This window comes from Bubalus bubalis, chromosome X (assembly GCF_019923935.1).
Source record: "Bubalus bubalis isolate 160015118507 breed Murrah chromosome X, NDDB_SH_1, whole genome shotgun sequence".
NCBI classification, from domain to species: domain Eukaryota; kingdom Metazoa; phylum Chordata; class Mammalia; order Artiodactyla; family Bovidae; genus Bubalus; species Bubalus bubalis.
In genome coordinates, this window is record NC_059181.1 from 51,417,032 (window position 1) to 51,442,457 (window position 25,426).

Below are 25,426 nucleotides of genomic sequence, written 5' to 3' on the forward strand. Positions count from 1 at the left end.
CTGAAGTACTAAGAGTTAGGAATTCAACATACGAATTTTGGAGGGAGGACACAGTTATCCCATAACACCCCCTTTCTTTCTGGTATTTATACCTCTAGATTTTCCTAGTTTTATTACAGGTGGTAGAGGCATCCTTATGTTGTTTCTGACTTTACAGGTAATGTTGCCAGTGTTTATCCAATCAATATATAGGGCTCTGTAGGTCTCCCGTAGACTACTCTCATGAAGTTCAGGGGAGTCTCTATCTAGTTAGAGAGGTTTTTGTTTGTTTTAAAATCTGGAGTGGAATTAGGTTTTATCAACAACTGTATGGTTTTAGGTTTTGCATTTCTATCTGTGTTCCATTTTGACTAAATTTTCACATAACATATGATGTTTAGGTTGGGTGAACCTTTTTTTGGCATATGGGTGTCCACTTGTTCCAACACCATTTCTTGAAAAGAAGATTTTTAATTTTTATTTTTCTATTAACTTGCATTTGTACCTTTGTCAAAAGTGGAATGACCATATTTGTGTGGTTCTGTCTCTGATTTGTTCTTTTCCATTGATCTATGTTATCAATCCCTTTGTCAAAACTTCACTGTCTTGATTGCTGAAGCTTTATAGTAATTCTTTTTTTTTTTTTAAGATTCATTTATTTTTGGCTGCACTGGGTCTTCGTTGCTGTATACAGGCTTTCTCCAGTTGTGGAGATTTGGGTCTACTCTTTGTTGTGGTGTGCTGGCTTCTCATTGAGGTGGCTTCTCTTGTTGCAGAGCACTGGCTCTAGGTGCGCAGACTTCAATAGTTGTGGCACCTGGGCTTAGTTGCTCCGCGGCCTGTGGGATCTTCCCTAACCAGGGGTCAAACCTGTGTCCCCTGCATTGGTGGGCAGATTCTTAACCACTAGACCACCAGGGAAGCCCTATAGTAATTCTTAAAATCAAGTAATACGACATCTTCAATTTTTTCTTTCCATAAAATGTAAGAGTCAGTTTGTCTGAATCTACAACAATTTCTGCTAGGGTTTTGGTTGGAATTATGTTAACTATATAGATCAATTCAGAGAGAATTGTGATCTTTATTTTTTATCAAGGTGAAATATATAGCTAAACATATATATATGTATATATAATTAAACATGAAATATATAATTATAAACATTTTAAAGTTTACAATTCAGTGATATTTAGTGCATTCACAGTGTGGTGCAACCACAGCCTCTCTCTGTTTCCAATATATTTTCGTGGCCCCAGAAAAATATCCTGGATCCATTAAATAATTGTGTCCCATGTCCCCACTCATCTCATCCCCTGGTAACCACTAATCTGCTTTCTGTCCATATGGATTTGCCTGTTATGGATATATGATATAGTAGTAATCATATAGTATGTGATCTTTTGTGTCTGGCTTCTTTCACTTACCATAATGTTTTTAAGGTTTATCCAAGTTATAGGATGTATCAGTATTTTGTTCCTTTTTATGGTTAAGTAGTATTTCATTGTATGGATATACTACATTTGTTTATCCATTCATCTGCAGATAGGCATTTGAGTTATTTCCACCTTTTGGCTGTTATGAATAACGCTGCTATAGATGTTTGTGTGCATGTTTCTGTATGGGCACATGTTTTCATTTCTCTTGGACATATACCCAGGAGTAGAATTACTCAGTCCTATGGTAATTCTGTGTTTAACTCTTTGAGGGACCACTGAAACATTTTACACAAGGACTGCAAGAGAATTGTCACCTTAGATATATTGAATCTTCTAATTTGTGTGCATGATATGTTCCTCCATATTTACTCTTTGAAAAATTTCATCAGCGTTTCATAGTTTTCAGCATACAGATCCTGCATATGCTTTTTTTTATTAGATTTATCCCTGAGTTCTGTATTTTTTTTGCAAATACTGTAAATGGTACCTTTTTAAACCCTTGGTTTCTAATTGTTTATTGCTAGTGTAATATATGTGTGTGTGTGTGTATGTATATATATATATGTATATAAAACACAAAGACACGACTTAGCAACTGAACAAGTGTATTTAAATATGATTGATTTATATTGACTTTATATCCTGCAACCTTGGTAAACTCACTTATTAATTCTAGGAAGTTTTTTGGAATTGTTGTTCAGTCACTAAGTCATGTCTGACTCTTTGTGACTTCATGGACTACTGCATGCCAGGCTTCCTCGTCCTTCACTGTCTCCCGGAGTTTGCTCAGACTCATATCCATTGAATCAGTGATGCCATCCAGCCATCTCATCCTCTGTCGTCCCCTTTTCCTCCTGCCCGCAATCCCTCCCGGCATCAGAGTCTTTTCCAATGAGTCAACCCTTCACATGAGGTGGCCAAAGTATTGGAGTTTCAGCTTTAGCATCAGTCCTTTCAATGAACACCCAGGACTGATCTCCTTTAGGATGGACTGGTTGGATCTCCTTGCAGTCCATGGGACCCTCAAGAGTCTTCTCCAACACCACAGTTCAAAAGCATCAATTCTTCGGTGCTCAGCTTTCTTCACAGTCCAACTCACATCCATACATGACTACTGGAAAAATCATAGCTTTGACTATGCAACCTTTGTTGACAAAGTGATGTCTCTCCTTTTTAATATGCTGTCTAGGTTTGTCATAGCTTCTTTTTTGGTATATTCTTTGTATTTTTTTGTCTAGATGATTGTGATCATGTCATGTGCAAGTAGGGACAGTTTTATTCCTTTCTTTCCAATCTTTGTTTTCCTTCTTGCCTTTTTGCTCTGGCTACGATTTTCAAGCACAATGTGGTGAGAGTGAACTAACACCCTTGCCTTGTTTCCAATCTAAGGGAGAAATCATCTTTTCACTAATATGGTGTTATCTGTGTAGGTTATCAAGGTAAGGAAGTTCACTTCCATTCCTTTTTTGCTGAGTTTTTTTTTTTTTTTTAATGAATGAGTGTTGAATTTTCCCAATGTGTTTATTCCACCAATGGATATAATCATGTTGTTTTATTCATTTAATCTGTTAAGATTGTAGGTTACATTGATTGATTTTCAAATATCACAGAATTGAAATCACAGGATAGACCTTAATTGCTAATGATGTATTATTCTTTTTATATATTATTGGATTTGATTTACTAGTATTTCACTGAGGATTTTTGTGTCTTTGTTCATGAGGGATATTGGTCTATAATTTTTTTTTCTTATATTTTAGTTTTGGTATCAGGGCAATCAGTGCTGGCCTCAAAGAATGAGTTAGGAAATGTTCCTCCTATATTTTCTAGAAGAGATAATGTAGAATTAGTGGGTTTTAAATAATGTTTAGTAGAATTTTTGAGTGAAACCACCTAGGCCTAGGGATTTCTTTTTATGTTTTAACTATGGATTTATTTTCTTTGGTAGATATAGAATTATTCAGATTTTCTATTTTGTCTTGGGTAAGTTTTGATAGTTTGTGGTATTCAAGGAATTGGTCCATTTTAGCTAAGTTGTAGAATTTATGAGCATAGAGTTGTTTGTAGTTTTCCTCTATTATCCTTTTAGTGTCCGTGAGGTCTTTAGTGATATTTTTAATTTGATGTTATTTTTTTCATTTTTATACTTAATGTTAGTAATTTGTATCTTTTATTGTCATTCTTGTTGGCATCTTATCAATTTGATCTTTTCAAAGAACAGTTTTTGGTTTCACTTAAAATTTATTAAGATTTGTTTTTTTCACATAGGATTTAGTCTATCTTGATAATTTTGTGTTGTAAACTTGAGAAGAATGTGTATTCTGCTACTGTTGGGTTGAATATTCTATCAGTTTCAATTTAATCATGTTTGATTAGTGATAATCTATATCTTTGCTAATTTTTCATCTACTTATTTTCTTGATTACTGAGAGAGATGTGTTGAAGTCTCCAAGCATAATTGAGAATTTATCTATTTCCCTTTTTAGTTCCATCAGTTTTTGCATTGTACAGTTGGAAGCTCTGATGTTAGGTGCATCCACATTTAAAGATTGCTTTGTTTTCTTGTCATTATGTTTACCATCTTATCATTGTTTTCTATCCCTTTTCATCCCTGCTAATTTTCCTTGGTCTGAAGTTACTTTATACATTATTTATTTATAACTGGATATTTGTGCCTTTGACCACCTTCATCCAATTTCCTTACTCCTCACCTGCTGCCTCTGGTAACCACAAATCTGATCTCTTTTTCTATGAGTTTGGGATTTCTTTTTCAGGTTCCACATGTAAGTGAGATCATATATTATTTGCCCTTCTCTATCTGACTTATTTCACTTAGCATAATGCCCTTCAGTTCACATATGGTAGGATTTCTTTCTTTTTTTGGCTGGGTAGTATTCATTCATTTGTATGTGTATGTGTGTGTATCACATTTTCTTTATTCATTTGTCTATTGATGGACATTTAGGTTGTTTGATTTTCTTACGTTGAACCACTCTTGCATTCCTGGGATAAATCCCCCTTGGTCATAGCGTATAATTATTTTAATAGGCTGCTGAATTTGGTTTGCTAGTATTTTGTTGAGGATTTTTACATCAGTATTCGTAAAGCATATTAATGTGTAGTTTCCCTTTCCTGTAGTATCTTTTTTCTGGCTTTGGTATCAGGATCGCATAGAATGAGTTGGCATGTGTTCTCTCCTCTTCTGTTTTTTGAAAGAGTTTGACAGGGATTGAAATCATTAAATGTCATGTATGGATGTGAGAGATGGACTATAAAGAAAGCTGAGCACTGAAGAATTGATGCTTTTGAACTGTGGTGTTAGAGAAGACTCTTGAGAGTCCCTTGGACTGCAAGGAGATCCAACCTGTCAATTCTAAAGGAAGTCAGTCTGGAATATTCATTGGAAGAACTGATGCTGAAGCTGACACCCCAATACTTTGACCACCTGATGCCAAGAACCGACTCATTGGAAAAGACCCTGATGCTGGGAAAGATTGAAGGCGGGAGGAGAAGGGGATGACAGAGGATGAGATGGTTGGATGTCATCCCTGACGCAATGGACATGAGTTTGAATAGGCTCCGGGAGTTGGTGATGGACAGGGAAGCCTGGAGTGCTGTAATCCATGGGGTTGCAAAGAGTCAGACAGGACTGAATGACTGAACTGAATTGAACTGAACTGAGAAACCACCAGTGAAACCATCAAATAACCTTAACTTTTCTTTGTTGGAAGCTTTTTGATTTTTTATTCAATCTCTGTACTTAATATACATGAGTTCAGATTTTCCACTTCTTCAGTCAGTTTAGGTGATTTGTGTGCTTCTAGGAATTTGTCATTTTGTATAGTTTATCTAATTTGTTAGCATACAGTTCATAGTATTCTCTTATAATCCTTTTTATTTCTGTAAAGTTTGCAGTAATGTCCCCACTTTCATTTCTCATTTCAAGTATCTTTGTCTTCTCTTTCTTCTTCTTTGTTAGTCTAGCTAAATATGTGCATATTTTGTTGATTATCTTTCAAGCAACCAAATTTTGATTTTGTTGATTCTGTTTTTCTTTTTTCATTTCACTCATCTCTGCTCAGATCGTTATTATTCCCTTCCTTCTGTTAGTTTCAGATTTAGTTTGTTCTTTTTCTAGTTTCTTAAGGTGTAAAATTAGGTTACTGATTTGATATCTTTCTTCTTTTTTAATATTGTAAGCATTTACACACATAAATGTCTCTCTGAGCACTGCTTTTGCTGTATCCCATAAGTTTTGTGTTTTGGTTTTCCTTCCTCTCAGAGTTTTTAAAAATCAACTTTTGATTTTTTCCCTCTGATCTATTGATTTTTTTCAGAGAATATTGCTCAATTTTCACCAGTTTATAAATTTTCCAGTTCTGTTACTGATTCCTAGTTTTATTCCATTGCTTTTGGAGAACATACTTCATATGATTTTATTCTTTTAAATTATTGAGACTTGTAGGCTAAATTATGGTCTATCCTGGAGAATAATCCATGTATACTTGAGGAAAATGTATATTTTGCTGTTTTTGGGTGAAGTTTTCTGTATTTGTTGGTTAGGTCTAGTTGACTTATAGTGTTGTTCAAGTATTCCATTTCTTTATTGATCTTCTATCTGGATGTCTTATTCACTGTTGAAAGTAAGGTTTTGAAGTTGCCAACTATTATTATAGAACTGTTTCTCTCTTCAAGTATGTCAATATTTGCTTTATATGTTTTTGGTTGAATGACCTTTTTATTACTATGTAATACCCTTCCTTATCTCCTGTAACAATTTTGTACTTAAATTCTATTTTGCCAGATATTAGTATAGATACCCTAGCTCTCTTTTTGGTTACTGTTGGCATGGGATACCTTTTTCCATCCTTTCACTTTCAACCTAATTGTTTCTTTGGACCTAATGTGAATCTCTCATATGTAGTATACAGTTGAATCCTGTTTTTGACCGAGTCTATCTTTCTTTGCCTTTTGGAGGGTGAATTTTTTTTTTTACTAATTTTATTTATTGGCTGCAGTGTGTCTTTGTTGCTTTGTGCGGGCTTTTTCCAGTTGCAGTGAGTGAGGCTACTCTTCATTGTGGTGTGTGGGCTTCTCATTGTGGTGGCTTATTTTGTTGCAGATCATGGGCTCTAGGCATGCAGGCTTCAGTAGTTGCAGCATGCGGGCTCAATAGCTGTGACTTGCAGGCTCAGTAGTTGCGGTGCAGGGTCTGTGGTGCATGGTCTTAGCCACACTGCAGCATGTAGAATCTTCCCAGACCAGGGAGCAAACCTGTGTCCCCTGCATTGGCAGGCGGATTCCTACCCAGTACGCCACCAGAGAAGTCCTGAAGAGTGAGTTTAAACCATTTACAATTAAAGTGATTTCTGATACGGAAGGACTTCAGTTGTCGCTCAGTCGTGTCCAACTCTTTGCAACCCCATGAATCACAGCACACCAGGCCTCCCTGTCCATCACCAACTCCCGGAGTTCACTCAGACTCACATCCATCGAGTCAGTGATGCCATCCAGCCATCTCATCCTCTGTCGTCCCCTTCTCCTCCTGCCCCCAATCCCTCCCAGCATCAGAGTCTTTTCCAGTGAGTCAACTCTTCGCATGAGGTGACCAAGGTACTGGAGTTTCAGCTTTAGCATCATTCCTTCCAAAGAAATCCCAGGGCTGATCTCCTTCAGAATGGACTGGTTGGATCTCCTTGCAGTCCAAGGGACTCTCAAGAGTCTTCTCCAACACCACAGTTCAAAAGCATCAATTCTTCAGAGCTCAGCCTTCTTCACAGTCCAACTCTCACATCCATACATGACCACAGGAAAAACCATAGCCTTGACTAGATGGACCTTTGTTGGCAAAGTAATGTCTCTGCTTTTGAATATGCTATCTAGGTTGGTCATAACTTTCCTTACAAGGAGTAAGCGTCTTTTAATTTCATGGCTGCAGTCACCATCTGCGGTGATTTTGGAGCCCAGAAAAATAAAGTCTGACACTGTTTCCACTGTTTCCCCATCGATTTGCCATGAAGTGATGGGACCGCATGCCATGACCTTCGTTTTCTGAATGTTGAGCTTTAAGGCAACTTTTTCACTCTCCGCTTTCACTTTCATCAAGAAGCTTTTGAGTTCCTCTTCACTTTCTGCCATAAGGGTGGTGTCATCTGCATATCTGAGGTTATTGATATTTCTCCCGGCAATCTTGATTCCACCTTGTGCTTCTTCCAGCCCAGCGTTTCTCATGATGTACTCTGCATAGAAGTTAAATAAACAGGGTGACTAGATACAGCCTTGACGCACTCCTTTTCCTATTTGGAGCCAGTCTGTTGTTCCATGTCCAGTTCTAACTGTTGCTTCCTGACCTGCATACAGATTTCTCAAGAGGCAGGTCAGGTGGTCTGGTATTCCCATCTCTTGAAGAATTTTCCACAGTTTATTGTGATCCACACAGTCAAAGGCTTTGGCATAGTCAATAAAGCAGAAATAGATGTTTTTCTGGAACTCTCTTGCTTTTTCCATGATCCAGCAGATGTTGGCAAGTTGATCTCTGGTTCCTCTGCCTTTTCTAAAACCAGCTTGAACATCAGGAAGTTCACAGTTCACGTATTGCTGAAGCCTGGCTTGGAGAATTTTGAGCATTACTTTACTAGCGTGTGAGATGAGTGCAATTGTGTGGTAGTTTGAGCATTCTTTGGCATTGCCTTTCTTTGGGATTGGAATGAAAACACCTTTTCCAGTCCTGTGGCCACTGCTGAGTTTTCCAAATGTGCTGGCATATTGAGTGCAGCACTTTCACAGCATCATCTTTCAGGATTTGAAATAGCTCAACTGGAATTCCATCACCTCCACTAGCTTTGTTCGTAGTGATGCTTTCTAAGGCCCACTTGACTTCACATTCCAGGATGTCTGGCTCTTGGTCAGTGATCACATCATTGTAATTATCTGGGTCATGAAGATCTTTTTTGTACAGTTCTTCTGTGTATTCTTGACACCTCTTCTTAATATACTTCTGCTTCTGTTAGGTCCATACCATTTCTGTCCTTTGTCGAGCCCATCTTTGCATGAAATGTCCCCTTGGTGTCTCTAATTTTCTTGAAGAGATCTCTAGTCTTTCCCATTCTGTTGTTTTCCTCTATTTCTTTGCATTGATGGCTGATGAAGGCTTTCTTATTTCTTCTTGCTATTCTGTGGAACTATGCATTCAGATGCTTATATCTTTCCTTTTCACCTTTGCTTTTCACTTCTCTTCTTTTCACAGCTATTTGTAAGGCCTCCCCAGACAGCCATTTTGCTTTTTTGCATTTCTTTTCCATGGGGATGGTCTTGATCCCTGTCTCCTGTACAGTGTCACGAACCTCATTCCATAGTTCATTAGGCACTCTGTCTATCAGATCTAGGCCCTTACCTATGCTATTTTGTTATTTGTTTCAATTTGTCTTTATATTTTTTTGTTCCTCATTTCCTAAGTTACTGCTTTCTTTTATATTTAATTGATATTTGGGGGATGGTATACCAAATTGACTCACTCAGTTCCTTTTTTATGCTTTTTAGTTTTCAAAAGTGGTTACCCTGGGGATTACAACTAACATTCTAACTTTATAACAATCTAGTTTGAATTAATACAGTCCGGCTTCTATAGCATACAAAGACTGCTTCTATATAGCTCTCCCACCCATGTATGTTATTTTTGTCACAAATCACATCTATAAACATTGTGATCCTTTTGACATAGATTTATGGTTACTGTTTTATACATTGGAACTGTTAAATAATGTAGAAAAAAAGAGTTAGAAATCACAACTACAGCAATACTGACTTTTATATTTACCTCTGTAGTTGCTTTTATTGATGTTTTTCTATACTCTCAAATGTCCTTTTATTTCACTCTGAAGGACTTTGTTTAGCATTTCTTAAATGGCAGATTTATTAATGGACTACCCCAGCCTTTGTTTACTTGAGATGTCTTAATTTGCCTTCATTTTGGAAGAATTGTTTTTCCGGATATACTTTTGGTTGACAGTTTTTTCTTTCAGCACTTAAAATATATCATCTCACTGTCTTCTGGCCTTCATTGTTTCTGATGAGAAATTGGTTGTTTTATTGTGCTGTCTTGCTGCTTTCAAGATCCTCTCCTTTGTCTTTCTTTTGACAAAGTAGTTCTATATTTTCTTCTTCCTTGTCTTTGTCTATTGACAGTTTAAATATAATGCATCTCAGTGTGAATATCTGAGATTATCCTACTTGGAATTTGTTGAGTTTCTTAGATGTATATTTTCATGTATTTCATAAAACTTGGAAAGTTTTTGGTCATTGTATCTTCATGTAGTTGTTCTGCCTTTTTCGTGCTTTCCTCTCCTTCTGACACTCCCATATGAATATGTTGGTTAAGCTTGATAGTGTCCCAACAGTCCCTTTACCTCTGTTCATTTTTCTTTTTTCTTTCTTTCTGCTCATCAGATTAGATAATTTTTTCTTCATGTTTACTGAGTCTTTGCCTACTCAAAATCTGCTTTTGAATCCCTCTCGTGAATTGTTTATTCAAGCCATTGTACTTTTCAACTCCAAAACTTCTATTTGGTTTCTTTTTATATTTTCTATTTCCTGATTGATAGTCTCTTGTTAAATTGAGACATGGTTATTTTTTTTATCATATTTAAGACAATTGATTTAGTCTTTGTATAGTAAGTCTAATGTCCAGGCTTCCTCATGGATAAATTTTATCAATTTTCTTTCTATAAATGGGACATACTTTTCTGTTTCTCTGCTTGCCTTATAAATTTTTTTGTTGAAACCTGGACCTTTTGAATAATATAATGTGATAACTGGAAATCATACTTTCCTTTCTCCCTAGAGATTAACTGTTGTTGCTTATTGTGAGCTACAATTATCTATTTACTTAATGACTTTACAAATGATTTTTTGCAAATACTGTGTTCTTGTTGTGTGTGATCACTGAAGTATCCATTTCATTGCCTCAGCAGTCAGCTGAGGTTTCCTGAAAGAGTTTTTATAAGTGCCTTAATTTAGCAGGTTTTTTCTTTGTTAAACATTCCTTTTGTTGTTGTAAGTTTTTGATTGGATTACAGAATCACCCAAAAGTTTATTATATAAGTTTTTTACACCCTAATGGTTGCTTCAATAAACAACAGATCCTTGGAGCTCCCAATTCCATCATTTTTGGAGGGGGCATCACTCCTCCTACCCTCATATTTTTAATATGCATATTTTAACTTGTATTTTTTAAATGTCTGAAATGAATTATTATCTACATTTTATTTCATCTTGAATAAGACATGAACCTTAGAGTAGATTTCCTTTTGTATATTACTTTATACCTATGATCTCTCAGTCCTCAGAACTTTGCAAGGCAGGTAGCATCTATTATTTCAATTTTATAGTTGAAGATAGTGAGACTTACAGAAGTTCTTGGCTACAGAGCTAGTGTGTCAGTCCAAATTTCAAAGTAATTGTCTAATCCTGAAACTCGAGGTCTTTCTACCATACCACACTTCTACTTGCCTTTAGGTGGAAAAAACCTTTCAAACTCAATGAAATAATCGACAAACCCAACATTGACAGCCATTAGGCTAGTAGGGATGGAACCTTTGTCAAACAACTCTGTTACCGGTAGTCTTTTCTTTCTAGGGACAATTAATAAAATTTTTTAAAAATTTAATGAGTCAGGAGGCAGAGGTTTTACTTCTTTGCTCAAGGAAGAAGGCCTGAAAAACAGACTCATTTTCCTACAGAGAGGCCTATCTGGAAAGAACTGTGAGAGTGGATTCCTCTCTCTGATGAAGTAGAATTCTAGAGAAGTTTGAAGCTGATCCTTAGTAGGAATAGGAAAATTAGGAGGAAATTTTCACTAAGAAGAAATTTTCGCTCTCATTTTGCTTTTCTTTTAGGTTTAGCAGCAGTAGAGTAACCTCATCAGTAGAACCTTTCTAGACTTTCTTCCTATTAAATCATATAGATGTTGTATATATATGATAAAACTGGGTTTTTGTATGTATTTGTATAGGATAAAATATATGTGTGTGTTTTGTCATTCACATCATTCAATTCCAGTTTCTTGTTCCCAGTTCAGCCTAAGTGGTCTTTTTGTTCCCTTTGCATGAATGTGTGAGGCACTTCTTTTTCCATTAATTTAACAAACACTTACTGAGCAGCTACTCTACATTGTGTTTGGCTCCCTTAGTTTAAAATCAGATAATACATATCCTTGCCCTCACAGTAAATTAGAGGTGGCAGATTTACTAATTATCTCTTAAATACTATGTAACAACTCCAAAAGAGGTATACACAGGATACTATGGAGAGTTGAGGAGGCATCTGAAAGAGATTCAGAGAAGAGGGAAAGCTTATTTAGGAAGTGAATCTAAAGCTGAATTTTATAGGGTCATTAACTCATGAAGTTGAAGTGGCACCCCACTCCAGTACTCTTGCCTGGAAAATCCCATGGATGGAGGAGCCTGGTAGGTGGCAGTCCATGGGGTCGCTGAGAGTCAGACACTACTGAGTGACTTCACTTTCACTTTCATGCATTGGAGAAGGAAATGGCAACCCACTCCAGTATTCTTGCCTGGAGAATCCCAGGGACGGGGGAGCCTGGTGGGCTGCCGTCTCTGGGGTTGCACAGAGTCGGACACGACTGAAGCGACTTAGCAGCAGCAGCAGCAACTCATGAAGTTATTCATTAAATGGTTGTTGGACGAGTGAAATCAGAGTTAGATGATGCTGGGAGAAGAACATTTGCAGTAAGGGTGTATAAAGTAGAAAGACTTGAAAAGTATGTGACGTATTCAGGAGTTCCTACAGTTGAGTATGGATTAAGTAAAGGGTCCACTTGTAGGGGAGTGGGAGGAGCCCAGGTAGGTATCATTCTGTTGTCACTATTCTGGATGAGATCTCAGTTTATCCTGCTTTTCCTTCTCACACAGTTTACCCTTCCCTGGAGTCTGATGATGATGACCCTGCTTTGAAATCTCGACACAAGAAAAAGAAGAATTCAGATGATGCTCCATGGAGTCCTAAAGGTGATCCAGTATTCTGTCCTTAAACTCTGTGGGGGCAGTTGGGAGGGAGATAGACTGGCTAGGTGGGACATTTAATATAGGAAGACACTTATTTGATGAGTATCTGCTGTATGCCAGGTACTGTGTTAGGTACTGGAACAAAAATGATCAATAAGACACAGAGTTCATGTACTCACATCAGCAAAGCCAGAGGTAATGGAGCATGTTGCTTTTGATATTATATGGCTTGAGATGAAAGGAGGAAGACCTTGAACAGACTTCAGCAAGCAGTCAAAGGCTCCTGAGAACATTCAGCTACCATCATCCAAGCCTTTTCGTAATAATATTGTTGTCAAAGGAGGGAAATTCTGCTGACTGTTGAGTTCTGCAAGGCCCAAGACTCCTTAGATTGTCACCTGTACTGGCTGAGAGTCCACCTCTGAGGAAGGAAGGAAAAATGATTGTTGAGTTGAATATGGAATTTAGAGGGTAATAAAACAATTGTATTCATCTCACTGGTTAGGTGGTTTTTAACTTAGTGTCTTACAACAATAGTTGATTGTTTCTCATGATTCTGTACATTGGTTGAACTATTATTCTAGTTCTGGACCAGATTGCCTGGGGCTGGATGGTCTAAAAAGATCTCCCTCAGGTGTCTTGGACCTAATTTGGGGTGGCTGGGGCCTAACAGGGGGTCTTTCACCCACCAGGACGAGGTCAGCCTAAGCTTTTTCACATGGTAGGAGAAGGGTATCCAGGAGCAAGAGAGGATAAGCCTCTGCTGTGTTGTTTTCTATTGTCCTATTAGTCAAAGCAAGTAACATGGCCAAGCTTTGATTCCAAAAGTGGAGAAGTAGATTCTGTTTCTTGGGAGTGGGAGCTGCAGTGTCTTCCTTTGCATACAAGGACATGTGAACAAATTGAGAGCCATTATTGCAACAGTCTGCCATAGAGGGTACTAGCATTGCAGTATCCCTGTGGTTTTCTAGGAAATAAAGGGCCTTGTTTGACCTTTCTGGTAGTTGCTTAGGATTGGGGGAGTGGGCAGGCAGGACAGTCCTGGGAAGTGTTCTCTTAGTGAGTCAGTCAGCAAATGTTTCTTTTTTTCTTCCTTGAGGCCTCTTTTATGATTTTATTTTCTCCTATACTTTCTGGCTTTTAGCATAATAGAAAATTTGGAAAATACAGTAAATCGAGGAAAGGGTAAAGAAGAAATCACCCATGATTCTGCTACCCAGAAGCAGCTATATTTCCTTCTTGTCTTTTTTTATGCATTTTTCTTTTTATGGTTGAAAGCACAATCATATATCCTGTTTTAAAATTTTTTTGCCTTTTAATCAAAATAATGTCTATATTTAGTAGCAAATAATACAGAGGAGTTTAGGATGAAATGCAGTGGTCTGCCTCTGCTTTCCCTACTTCCAATCCCATGCCTGAGAGGCAGCATTGTCATTTTCATTTTTCTGGTAGTTGAGTCCAAAACCCAAGATAATAGGGTTTATACTACCATTTCTTGATTTATTATCTTAATCTCTATTTCTCCTTCCATTGGCTTTTGTCAGTCTCTCTTGATTACCTACTGTCTAAGATGTGTATATTAATGCTGCTACTCTTTTTTTTCTTCCTCCAACCTTCTATAAGCTGTATATTTTTGTTTATATTGTCACGGTTGTTAACACTGTCTTGTAATTAATACTCCATGTTGACTAGAAGTTGACTGTAAAAGTTGAAAACCAGTAAATGTATCTGGCCTTTTAAATATTATATCATAAACATATCCCTATGCCATTATTTATAAATAGTATTTTAATGGCTACAAAATATTCTATTCCATGAATATACCTAATTTACCTAACCTCTCTAATATGGGACATTTAGCCAATTGCCAAATTTTTACAATTAGTGATAACATTTGGAGTGAATGTTTTTCTATGTAAGTGTGTCTCTATTTATATGCTTTAGGATAGATTCCCATGAAACTCTTGAAGGGCCAAGTCAAAAGTCTCCCTCCCACCCCTGTTCCACAGCCTTCCAATTCCCCACCTGGAGTCAACTGCTGTTATCAGTTTCATGTGTATCCTTTTAGACATAGTTTATGCATATAAATGCGTGTATATATTTTCTTTCACCCCTTAACTCAATTGGAAGCATACCTTATATACTGTTATGTGCCTTTACTTTTCTCATTTAACAATTACATGTTGAAGATTGTTTATACTCCCACAAGCAATACATGAGTGTGCCTGTTTCCCTACACTCTTGCCAATATAATTTGTTAATATGAATGTTTTAAAAGCTCTTGATATGTATTACCAAATTGTTTTCCAGAAAGGTTTTACTGGTTTACACTCCCACCAGCCATGTGTGAGAGTATTTGTTTATGAATCCTCATAGGCATTGAGCATATAGCTAAGAATAGTCTTTGCCTATGAGTAATAGGAACCTCTCAGGCATCCTTAGTGAGTGCTTATCCCCTCCAGTGGAAGGGTCTGAGTTGCAGTTAGGAAGAAGAGGAAGAGCAGAAGGAGAAAGGAATTAGGCCTGGTGGGCATTCCTCCCCAAGGAGTTTTAAGTTCTACTTAAAAAAAATTCTCCTTGGCTGAAATTGTGTCATGGCCAATGTTATCTGCTAAAAAGGCCAGGAAGTGTAGTTTTTAGTTACATACCAATTAGCTAAGTTGTTCCACAAAGTTATATTTTTTATTAGTAAGCAAGAAAGAGAGAATGATACTGGGTTGAAAACAAGCAGTCTGTATTATGGTATTTTTTTGACCTTTGGTGATTCACAGGCAAACAATAACATTTCACCGATTTAATTTCAATTTTTTGATTAGACATTTCCTATATGTTCATATTAGCATTAGAATTTCTTCTTTTGTAAATTACATGTCTGACTTTTTCTCATTTATTCATGTAGGTCTTCAAGATTTTCAGAGGCCCTCTTTATATATAAGAAGTAGTCAAATATATATAATTTATTTATGATACTTTTTCCTCATTCTACATAAAAAATATGAATATTTCTATGTCAAAATGTGATCTTATCCATTGTTTCCCTTTTCAGAGAGCAGATAATTAACACCACTGTATTTTTTATATAAATATGCATATATGCATGTATATTTCTCTAAAGAGAAAGCCAATAACTTTTATCACATTTTCAAAGTAGATTCTTAACCCAGAAAAGATTGAGGCAGTCTACTAAAGATTTTCTCATTAAAATGAGGAATAAGACAAATATACCCATCATCACTGCTATTATTTAGCACTGCTGTAGAAGTTCTAGACAGCATAATTAGGAATGAAGCAGAAATAAGAACTATAATTATTAGAAATTAAGAGACCAAATTATGATATGAGGCACTGTAAGGGTGGCAATCCTCATCATCATATCTGTAGCAACTTGCAGAGTGCCTGGCACATGGGAGATAATAAGTATTTGACAAGTGAAAGAAATGATATGACTGTATAACTAGAAAAATATAAGGGAATCAGCTGAAAAACAACTAAGACTAATATGAGAATTTAATAAATTAGGTTATCTCTGCATATAAGCCACATATCTAAGAATCAAGAATTGCCACTATCAGTAATAACCACAATACACTGAGGGGGGAAAAAAGATCCTATTGACAATAACAACAATTATATAGAATACCCAAGAATAATCTTAAGATATGTGTGAGACTTATGTGAAGAAACTTCAAAACATTACTGAGGAACATATGCTAAGTCGCTTCAGTCGTGTCAACTCTGTGCGACCCCATAGATGGCAGCCCACCAGGCTCCCCCGTCCCTGGGATTCTCCAGGCAAGAACACTGGAGTGGGTTGCCATTTCCTTCTCCAATGCATGAAAGTGAAAAGTGAAAGTGAAGTCGCTCAGTCGTGTCCGACTCGTAGCAACCCCATGGACTGCAGCCTACCAGGCTCCTCCATCCATGGGATTTTCCAGGCAAGAGTACTGGAGTGGGGTGCCACTGGAGGAACATATAAGAAGACCTAAATAAATAGAGTTATAGCATGTGTCTGATTATAAACACTGATTTTTATAAAGGGTCATTTAATTAATATATATACTTAACACTATCCTAAGTCAAAATCCTAATGGAATTTTGTGGGGAACTCATTCTAAAATTAATTTAAGAGAGTAAACAGATATGATGAAAGGAAATTAGCCTTTTAAGATTTAAATATACTATATTTCTGTAATAAATGGTTACAAGAATAGTGAATATTTTTTCCTTTGTGTTTAAAGAATTCTTGCTATGAAAAATTTCAAATATACACAGAATTAGGCTGGTTATCATGAATACTCATATACTTATTACTGAGATTTAACAACTAATGTTTTACTATATTTGCTTCATCCTTTTTTTTTTTAAGCATTTTATGGGAAATTTCAGACATCAGGACATTTCTGTTTCCTTGCTTACTTTATGTCTAATTGTTCTATCCATTAGAGAAAGTAGGATATTGAAATCTCTAGCTATTGTTGTTGAATTATCTGTTTCTCCATTCAATTCAGTCAGTTTTTGCCTCATGTATTTTGGGCTTCTGCTGTTAAGTGCATATGTGTTTATAGTTCTCATACCTTCTTGATCTACTGACCCTTTTATCATTATAAAATGTCCTTTGTTTCTAGTAACAGTCTTTTTCTTAAGCAATTAAGTCTATTTTTTCTGATATTAGTATAGTTTTGAAGCTGAATTGTGTTTCTTGGAGACAGCATATAGTAATTATGGTTTTTTATCCATTGTGCCAATCTGTGCCTTTTAACTGGGGAATTTAGTTCATTTGTACTCAGTGTAATAACTGACAATGTAGGGTTCACATTTCTGTGTTTGTTTTCTCTATGTTTTATTTCTGTTTTGTTCCTCAATTCTTCATTTCTGCCTTCTTTTGTGTTTAAAAGCTACTTTCTAGTGTCCATTTTAATTTTTTTATTTTCTATATATATTTGAGTTGTTTTTTTAGTGATTATTCTAGGGATTAACATTAATATCTTAATTTATACAGTTTGAATTCAGATTAACATCAACTTAATTTCAATGGTATATGAAATCTTTGCTGCTGTATATTAGTTCCATTCCTTTAACCTTTATGTTATTACTGTCACAAATTAAATATAACATTTTTCTAAATTGTGTGGCCATGAGCATAGAGTTATAATAATTGTTTTATGCAACAGTCTTTAATTAGGAGGAAAAAATGAGATAAAACAAAAATATGTTTATATTTCCTTTTATATTACTTCCTTTTATATTTACGTATATAGTTACCTTTACTAGTGCATTTTATTCATACAGATTTGACTTACTGTATAGTGTCCTTTCATTTTAAGCTGAAGAGCTCTCTTTAGTATTTCTTATAGGGCAGGCCTACTAGCAATGAACTCTGTGGAATTTTTTTTGCCATTTTTTAAGAGTGATCATTTATTATTATTATTGGCCACACTGTGTGGCATGCAAAACTTCCTCAACCAGGGATTGAACTTGGACCCCCTACTTTGGAAGTGTCGAGTCTTTAACCACTGGACCACCAGAGAAGTCCTATATTTGTTTATTTGGGAATATTCTGATTTCTCCTTTTTTGAAGGATAATTCTGCTGGATTTAGATTTCTTGGTTGACAGTGATTTTCTTTGAGCATTTTCATTATGTGATCCTACTGCTTTTTATCTAACTCCATGGTTTCTGATGATCAGTAAACTGTAAGTCTTTTATGAGTCACTTCTCTTTTGCTGATTTCAAGATCCTCTGTCTTTGGTTATGATATATAAATTCTTTGAGTTTATCTGTCATGAAGTTTGTTGAACTTCTTGGATATGTAGCTTAGCTTTTTTTAATCAAATTTGGGAATGTTTCAGCCATTATTTCTTCAAATAGTCTTTTCACTCCTTTTTGTCTCTCCTATATGCGTATGTTGATAAATTTGATCACATCCCACAGATCCTTTTGGCTCTGCTCATTTTCCTCATTCTTTTTTCTTTCTGCTCATTAGACTGGATAATCTCAAATGACCTCTCTTTAAGATCACTGAATCTTCCTTCTGCCTACTCAAATCTATTGTTGAAACCTTCTAGTGAAACTTTCATTTCAGTTACTTTTCAACTCTAAAATATCCATTTGCTTCCTATTTATGTTTTGTCCCTTTCTTGGTATTCTTTATTTGGTGAAACATCCTTCTCATATTCTCCTTTAGTTCTTTAGACATGATTTCCTTTACCTTTTTGAACATGTTTGAAATAGGTGGTATAAAGTCCTTGTCTAGTAGGTTGAACTTTGTTTAGAAAGTCATGGAGAGGTTTTTTTTGGTTACTTTTTCTCTGTGTGTTGCTACCCTTTCTTGTTTCTTTGCATATCTTCTAAATATTTTTGAAAACTAAACGTTTAAGTTAATGTGGCAGCAACTCTGGAAATCAGATACTCCATACTTCAATCCCTAGGGTTTGTTTTGTTGCTACTTGTTATTTATTTACAGAATTTATTCAGAAAAATCACTAACGTACAAGTTTCTACTCAGTTAGCTTAGTGGTCAGCTAATAATTGGATGGTGATTTCCTTAAATGCCTGGAACCAATAAATCTTCCAGGGCTTGACAAAGGGCTCTGTGTGCATGTTGGGACATACTTTCAGCACTCAGGCAGACAACTTACAACTCTGCCTTAGCCTTCACTTCCTGCTTTGCAGAGCCTCAAAGTCAGCCGCATGTGAGTACTTAGTATTTCTCAAGTCTTTCCAGATTATGCTCACAGCCCCTGTGCATGCAGAAGTGAAATTTTGGAACCCCTTAACTGCTATTTTTGCTGATGTCATTCCATCATGACATACTAAATATCAATGGTACAGTATTCATCTCTATGAAAATGACTTTTTCTTCTATAATCATAGTACTATTATTTGACACCTGAGTAAAGTAACATTTATTTCTTAATATCATTTAATACCAAATTCTTATTCAAATTTCCCCCAATTATATCAAAAATATCTTATATAATTTGCTTATTTAAACCAGGATCTATTCAAGAACTATACATTTCATTTGTTTTTTATAACCACTTAATCTTATTCATTATTTGAAATTTTATGAGAATTTTCAGACATGTAAATGTAAGAGAGAACATAAACACCCATATTCTCAATACTTTGATCCTACAGTTGTAGTATTTTGCTGTATTTGCTTCATTATCTATATCTATCTGTCTATAGTTTTTGCTGAGCCACTTTAATGTGCAGCCACCGTAACATAGTATCTTACCCCTTAGTACTTCAGTATCTCCTAAGAATAAGAATGCCCTCCTGCATAACCACACTACCTTTGTTTTACTTAATAGTTAATAATTCCCTAAGATCTTTTAATAACCTAGCCCATGATCAGATTTCCTCAACTATCCCTACGAAATGTCTTTTATAGTTTTCCCCCCAAAATCCAGGTCTGGTCAGGAGGTTAATTTTTTTTTTCAGATTAAAATAACTTGCTCATGTGTTAACAGGTCAGGAATTTGGAAAGGACACAAAGGGGACAGCTTGTGTCTATTCTGTGATGTCTGGGACCTCAGCTGGAATAATTTGAAGACTGGATGATCAAGAGTTTGGATCATCTGAAGTTTCATTAACTCATGTCTGGTGCCTGGGCTGGGAAGACTCAAAGGCCAGAAGTACCAAGCAGAGTGCCATTATGTGACCTCTGCATGTGACGGTTAATAGCTTCCTCACTGCCTGATGGCTTCAAGGCAATCAGACTTCTTATGTGGCTGCTTAGGGCTCTTAAGTGTGAGTGTTCCAAGAAGCAACATAGAAACTAAAGTTGCTTTTTCTGACATAGTCTCAGAAGTCATGCAGTGTCACTTCTGTCACATTCTACAGGCTACAAATGAGTCTGCTCAGGTTCAGTGTGAGGAAACATAGACACCACCCCCACCTATTAATAGGAAAAATGTCAAAGAATTGGGGGTCTTGTTTTAAAACCACCACACATATAAAGCTATGTTGTTGTTTAGTTGCTAAGCTGTGTCCTGCTCTTTTGTAACACCATGGACCCCTCTAGGCTCCTCTGTCATTGGAATTTCCCAGGCAAGAATATTGGAGTGGGTTGCCATTTCCTTCTCCAGGGAATCTTCCTGACCCGAGAATCAAACCTGCATCTCCTATATTGCAGACGGGTTCTTTACCACTAAGCCACCAGGGAATCTCTACAAAACTATAGAGAACACTGTAAAATACACCCAAGAATCCATGATTGAAAATTATGCTGTAGCATTTTTGCTAGGTTGGCTCCAGATTATTTTTAAAACAAATAAAACATCACCTTTAAAAAAAGGACTTCACCCTCCTGAATTGCCTGTTCTAGAATTGGCATACTGCTTATACAGAAAGTCTCCTTTATAGTAATAACAATAGGTAACCAACCAAGGAATCTTTAAATATAGATCCAATAGTACCACCACTTTTTTTTTTCCTATGACACATTTTTCATTAATTAAAAAAAGTGAAATCTGATATATCCACCACTGAGAATCAAGTTATAAAAATTTTGCCATATTTGACTCATCTATAACTTTCTTTTTTTAAAACTGTCTAAAGCAAATCCCAGATAGTGTCACTCCCTCCCTCTCCACTCCACCACATACTTCAGTATGCATCTCTAAAGTATACATTTGCTCACATAACCACTGTCCTGTAATCATACATAACAATATAATAATTTTATAATTTGCTTCAATGTTACCTAATACTAACTCTGTAATCAAATTTCCTTAAGTGTCTAACAAAAAAGCACTTTCATAGTGGATTTGTTTAAATCATAATCTAAACAGGGTCCATATGACATTGGGCTGTCTTGTTTTTTGAATCTCTCTGAATCCAGAGAAAGCCCTTCCTTTCTTGTTTGATGCTGTTGAATTTTTACAAAAACTAGTGTAATCGTCCTGTAGCACATTCCTCCTCCTAGATTTGTTTGCTTCCTTGTGACATTGTATCTTTAAAGAAATGAAGCCAGTTATCTTGTAGGATGATTGTTTGCCCTCAGTGTCATTTAATTTTTTAAAAATCTCTGTGTTTCTTGAAAACTGGAAGTAATATTAACTGCTTACTTGATGTCAGGTCTTTGGCAAAACTAACCTCCTGGGTGATGCTGTAAATTTCCTATTACATTACACTTAGGAGGTGCATGAAGTTTGCCATCTTGCTGTTAGTGACAGTAAGAGGTGAACTCCTGATCTCACCATTGTAAAAATTTTTTTTTTTTCTTTTGAGACTAGTAAGTAATCCGTAAGATAATACTTTGGTACCATCTGAATATCCAGTTCCCTAAAATCAGTTCATTCATTAGGGCTTGCAAACCTGTGGTTTTCTTTCTTTTTTAAAAAATATATTTTTAATTGGGGAAAATTGCTTTACAGTGTGTGTTGGTTTCTACCATACAATAACACAAATCAGCCATAATTATACATATATCCCCTCCCTCATGAGCCTCCCTCCCCTCCCTCCATCCCACCCCTTTAGGTCATCATCACAGAGCACCAGGCTGGGCTCCCTGTGTTATGTAGCAACTTGTCAGTAGCTATCTGTTTTACACATGGTAGTATATATATGTCAACACTACTTTCTCCATTCACCCCCCTCTCTCCTTCCCCCACTGTATCCACAAGTCCATTCTCTATATCTGAGTCTCTATTCTTCCCCTGCAAATAGTTTCCTCAGTATCATTTTTCTAGATTCCATATATATGTGTTAATATGTGATATTTGTTTTCCTCTTTCTGACTTACTTCAATCTGTATAATAGGCTCTAGGTTCATCTACCTCGCAGGAACTGACTAAAATTCATTCTTTTCTATGGCTAAGTAATATTCCATTATATACATATGTGCCACAGTTTCTTTATCCATTCATTTGTTGACGGACATCTAGGTTGCTTTCATGTCCTAGCTATTGTAAATAGTGCTGCTATGAACATTGAGGTCATGTGTCTTTTTCAGTTATGGTTTTCTCAGGGTATATGCCCAGTAGTGGGATTGCTGGGTCATATGGTAGTTCTTTCTATTCCTAGTTTTTTTAAGGTATCTCCATACTGTTCTCCATAGTGGCTGTATCAATTTACATTCCCATCTAACAGTGCAAGAGGGTTCCTTTTTCTCCACATCCTCTCCAGCATCTATTGTTTGTAGATTTTTTGATGATAGCCATTCTGACTGGTGTGAAATGATACTTTATTGTAGTTTTGCTTTGCCTTTCTCTAATAATTAGTGATGTTGAACATCTTTCCATGTGTTTATTGGCCATCTGTATGTGTTTGGAGAAATGTCAAACCTGTGATTTTCCAATTTTGTCATTCCTTCTACATTTATTAGCTGCCATCTGTAAAGAGCTTTCCCTCATCATCTGGGGCTGTTTGGTTATCCTGAAATACAATTCCTATATAAAATGTGGGATGAATAACTATTTTTTCATTCAAGATTGTTAAGACATTATAAAAAAGGTTTTACAAGAAGATGATCTTCTTCAGGAATTCATAGCCTGGTTATTAGACAAAATAGCACACATTAACATTAGGGAATGAGACAGGATGGTATGTGCTGTGTATTAAGTGAGTTGTACTTAAGTTCAAAGGAGGGAGGGGTCAGTGTGAGCCAAAGAAGCCCTAGATATTTTGCATAGAAGATTGATTTTGGCTTGCCTTTGAATAATGGGCAGGTTTTAAAGAGGTAGACAAAAGGGAAGTGGGTACTCCAGGCAGTGTGGATGGTGAGGATGAGGGCACAGGGGGATAGGATGAGCTGTATGTGTTCTGGAGGTATATATAATAAGGAAACCATTCTGTCTGTAGAAGCTGAGGATATAGGAGAGGAAATAAGATTGGGGAGGTAGGTAGGGAGCAGAACATGGACAACTTTACATGCCAATTCAGGGAAATTAACTTTTATCTTTTAATCAATGTGTGTTTTGTGTACCTTGGGCATTTATGAATTAGCTTTTTACCCATTGGGAAGCAAAATCTGGCTTTGTAAAAAGCTAAATGGAGGAAAACTAAGGAGACACCTTTTGGGGGATCAGGGTTCAGTAATATGATTAGCATTCAGATAAATGTCTTCATCCTGTTCTCTCTGCAGCCCGTGTGACCCCAACTTTACCGAAGCAGGACCGTCCTGTGCGTGAGGGGACCCGGGTAGCTTCCATTGAGACAGGCTTGGCTGCAGCAGCTGCAAAGTTGGCCCAGCAGGTAGGTGCTGACACTTAGGCAATGGCTCTGCCACTGATCGCAGTTTGACTTGGAGTCTCAAAACTCAGACCTTCAGGCTGATAGAATCCCACTGTTCTCATTGGGAAGTGGGTAACTTGTGATCTTTATCCATGGCAGTATTCCAGCTCTCTCCTATATCCTACATATCCCAAATGGCAAAGCTACTTCCACAGGTCATACAGCTGACATGATTTAGAGTGAAAGAAAATAAGGGGCCAGAGAAAAGCCCTTGCATATATCACTTGGGTGTGTAAAAACCTCTCATATGGGAAGGACCAGGTGTCCTTGGGTGAGAGCATTTGGCTTCAGATGAAGCTCTGAGGAGGTGACTCAGTTGAGTACACTCAATTTCTCAGTCTCCCATTAGTATGGGAATTTGTTTTTGTTTTTGTTTTTTCGGAAAGAGGCTTTTCTTATCCTCTATACCAGATCCTATTGCCTTGATCTTCACCCTCTGCTTCCCAAGAAAGCTTCACCCACCAAGTTTTGCCCTAGAATCAAGTTGACTTCCTAGCATGTTATAGTTTTCAAAGTTCTTAAATGTGCTCCACCTGGGAGCAGTTGGAGGTGAGTCTTAATGGTTCTCTCCTTATCAACATCCCCTTATATCCCACATCGTATAGCTTAGAGCATTTATTCACCATCAGCTTTATGTTAAGTGCTTCCATGTACAATGTTTCATGTAATCTGTCCAATAGCCCTGTTCAGTAGGTGACATTTTCATCATTTTGCAGGTGAAGAAAATGAGGCTCTCTTTAAGTGACTAGTCCAGGATAATACAGCCAGTAAATGGAGGAGACAAGATTCAAACTCATATCCTCTTACTTCAAATTTCATGTTACGTGCTATTTAAATAAAATTAAATAATTAAATGTCTATATGATTCAGTAATTACATCATATTTAAGTTAAATTTTAATAGAATGATGTTTTTAATATGATGTTCTTTGAAGTTCTAGAGTTACTTGGAAATGTCTTGGAGACTTTTGATGGGAGCCAGCAGAAACCAACCAGGCCAAGTGGCCATTCTTTGTCCAGAACTTCTCTCTGTTATGTGTACCATGTAAGATGTAATTTGAAAAAAAAAGAGAGAAAGAGAGATTTGACTGCTTTAAATAAACAAATTAATTAAAGTTGTAAAAACTACTCTTAGTCCCTTCTGAGGAGCTCACTTCTGGTTGAGTTCATCAGGAATGACCTCAAAGAAGAGGTTTTGAATTTGGGAAGGGTTTTGCAGGCTAAACTTTTGGAGGGGATAGGGAGGCATTCCAGTATAAGAGAATTCCTTGGTACAGCACACAAGGCCCTCTTGATTTGCTCTCTGATTGCCTCTCCTCCCTGACCTTATATCAGCCCTTCATGTATGCCATTTATACCAGTCATACTGTTGCATTACGGTATTTATATTCATTCTGTGTATCAGATTGTCTCAGGCCTCTGTGCCTTTGCACAAACTGTTCCCTCTGCACATTGGGAATCATGCCCTCTTAGATGCCTTTACCTAACACCCCTTCACACCATCCACCACCAGTTTATTTCAGTGACCTTCTGTGCTTCCATAGCATTCTCTCATGGTACTTACAATGTGTACTTTTCTGTGTTTCTTATTAAACTGTAAGAGCCTCAAGGGTGGGGACATGTCTAATTTAACTTGGTGTCCCTACTATGTTAAGCATGTGTTTAGTCATTGTTGACTTACTGACAGAATGAATGAATGGATGAACAGATCTTTCTGGATTATAGACTTCTTGTTGGGGAAGGGAGTAAGA

At 36.6% G+C, this 25,426-nt stretch overlaps 1 protein-coding gene across 9 annotated transcripts in view; it reads left to right on the top strand.

Moving 5' to 3' along the window:
* The window catches only part of PHF8 (PHD finger protein 8), a 95,559-nt gene that overhangs the window by 63,845 nt on the left and 6,288 nt on the right, over positions 1–25,426 (top strand). For 8 of the 9 annotated variants that reach the window (XM_025276824.2, XM_025276819.2, XM_025276823.2 and 5 more), the window contains 2 exons: positions 12,344–12,439; positions 23,528–23,637. In XM_025276824.2, coding sequence (XP_025132609.1) covers positions 12,344–12,439; positions 23,528–23,637 — 206 coding nt within the window. Of the gene's footprint in view, positions 1–12,343; positions 12,440–23,527; positions 23,638–24,392; positions 24,535–25,426 lie in introns of those variants that run through there. The other variant, XM_025276827.2, reaches the window with a different exon arrangement.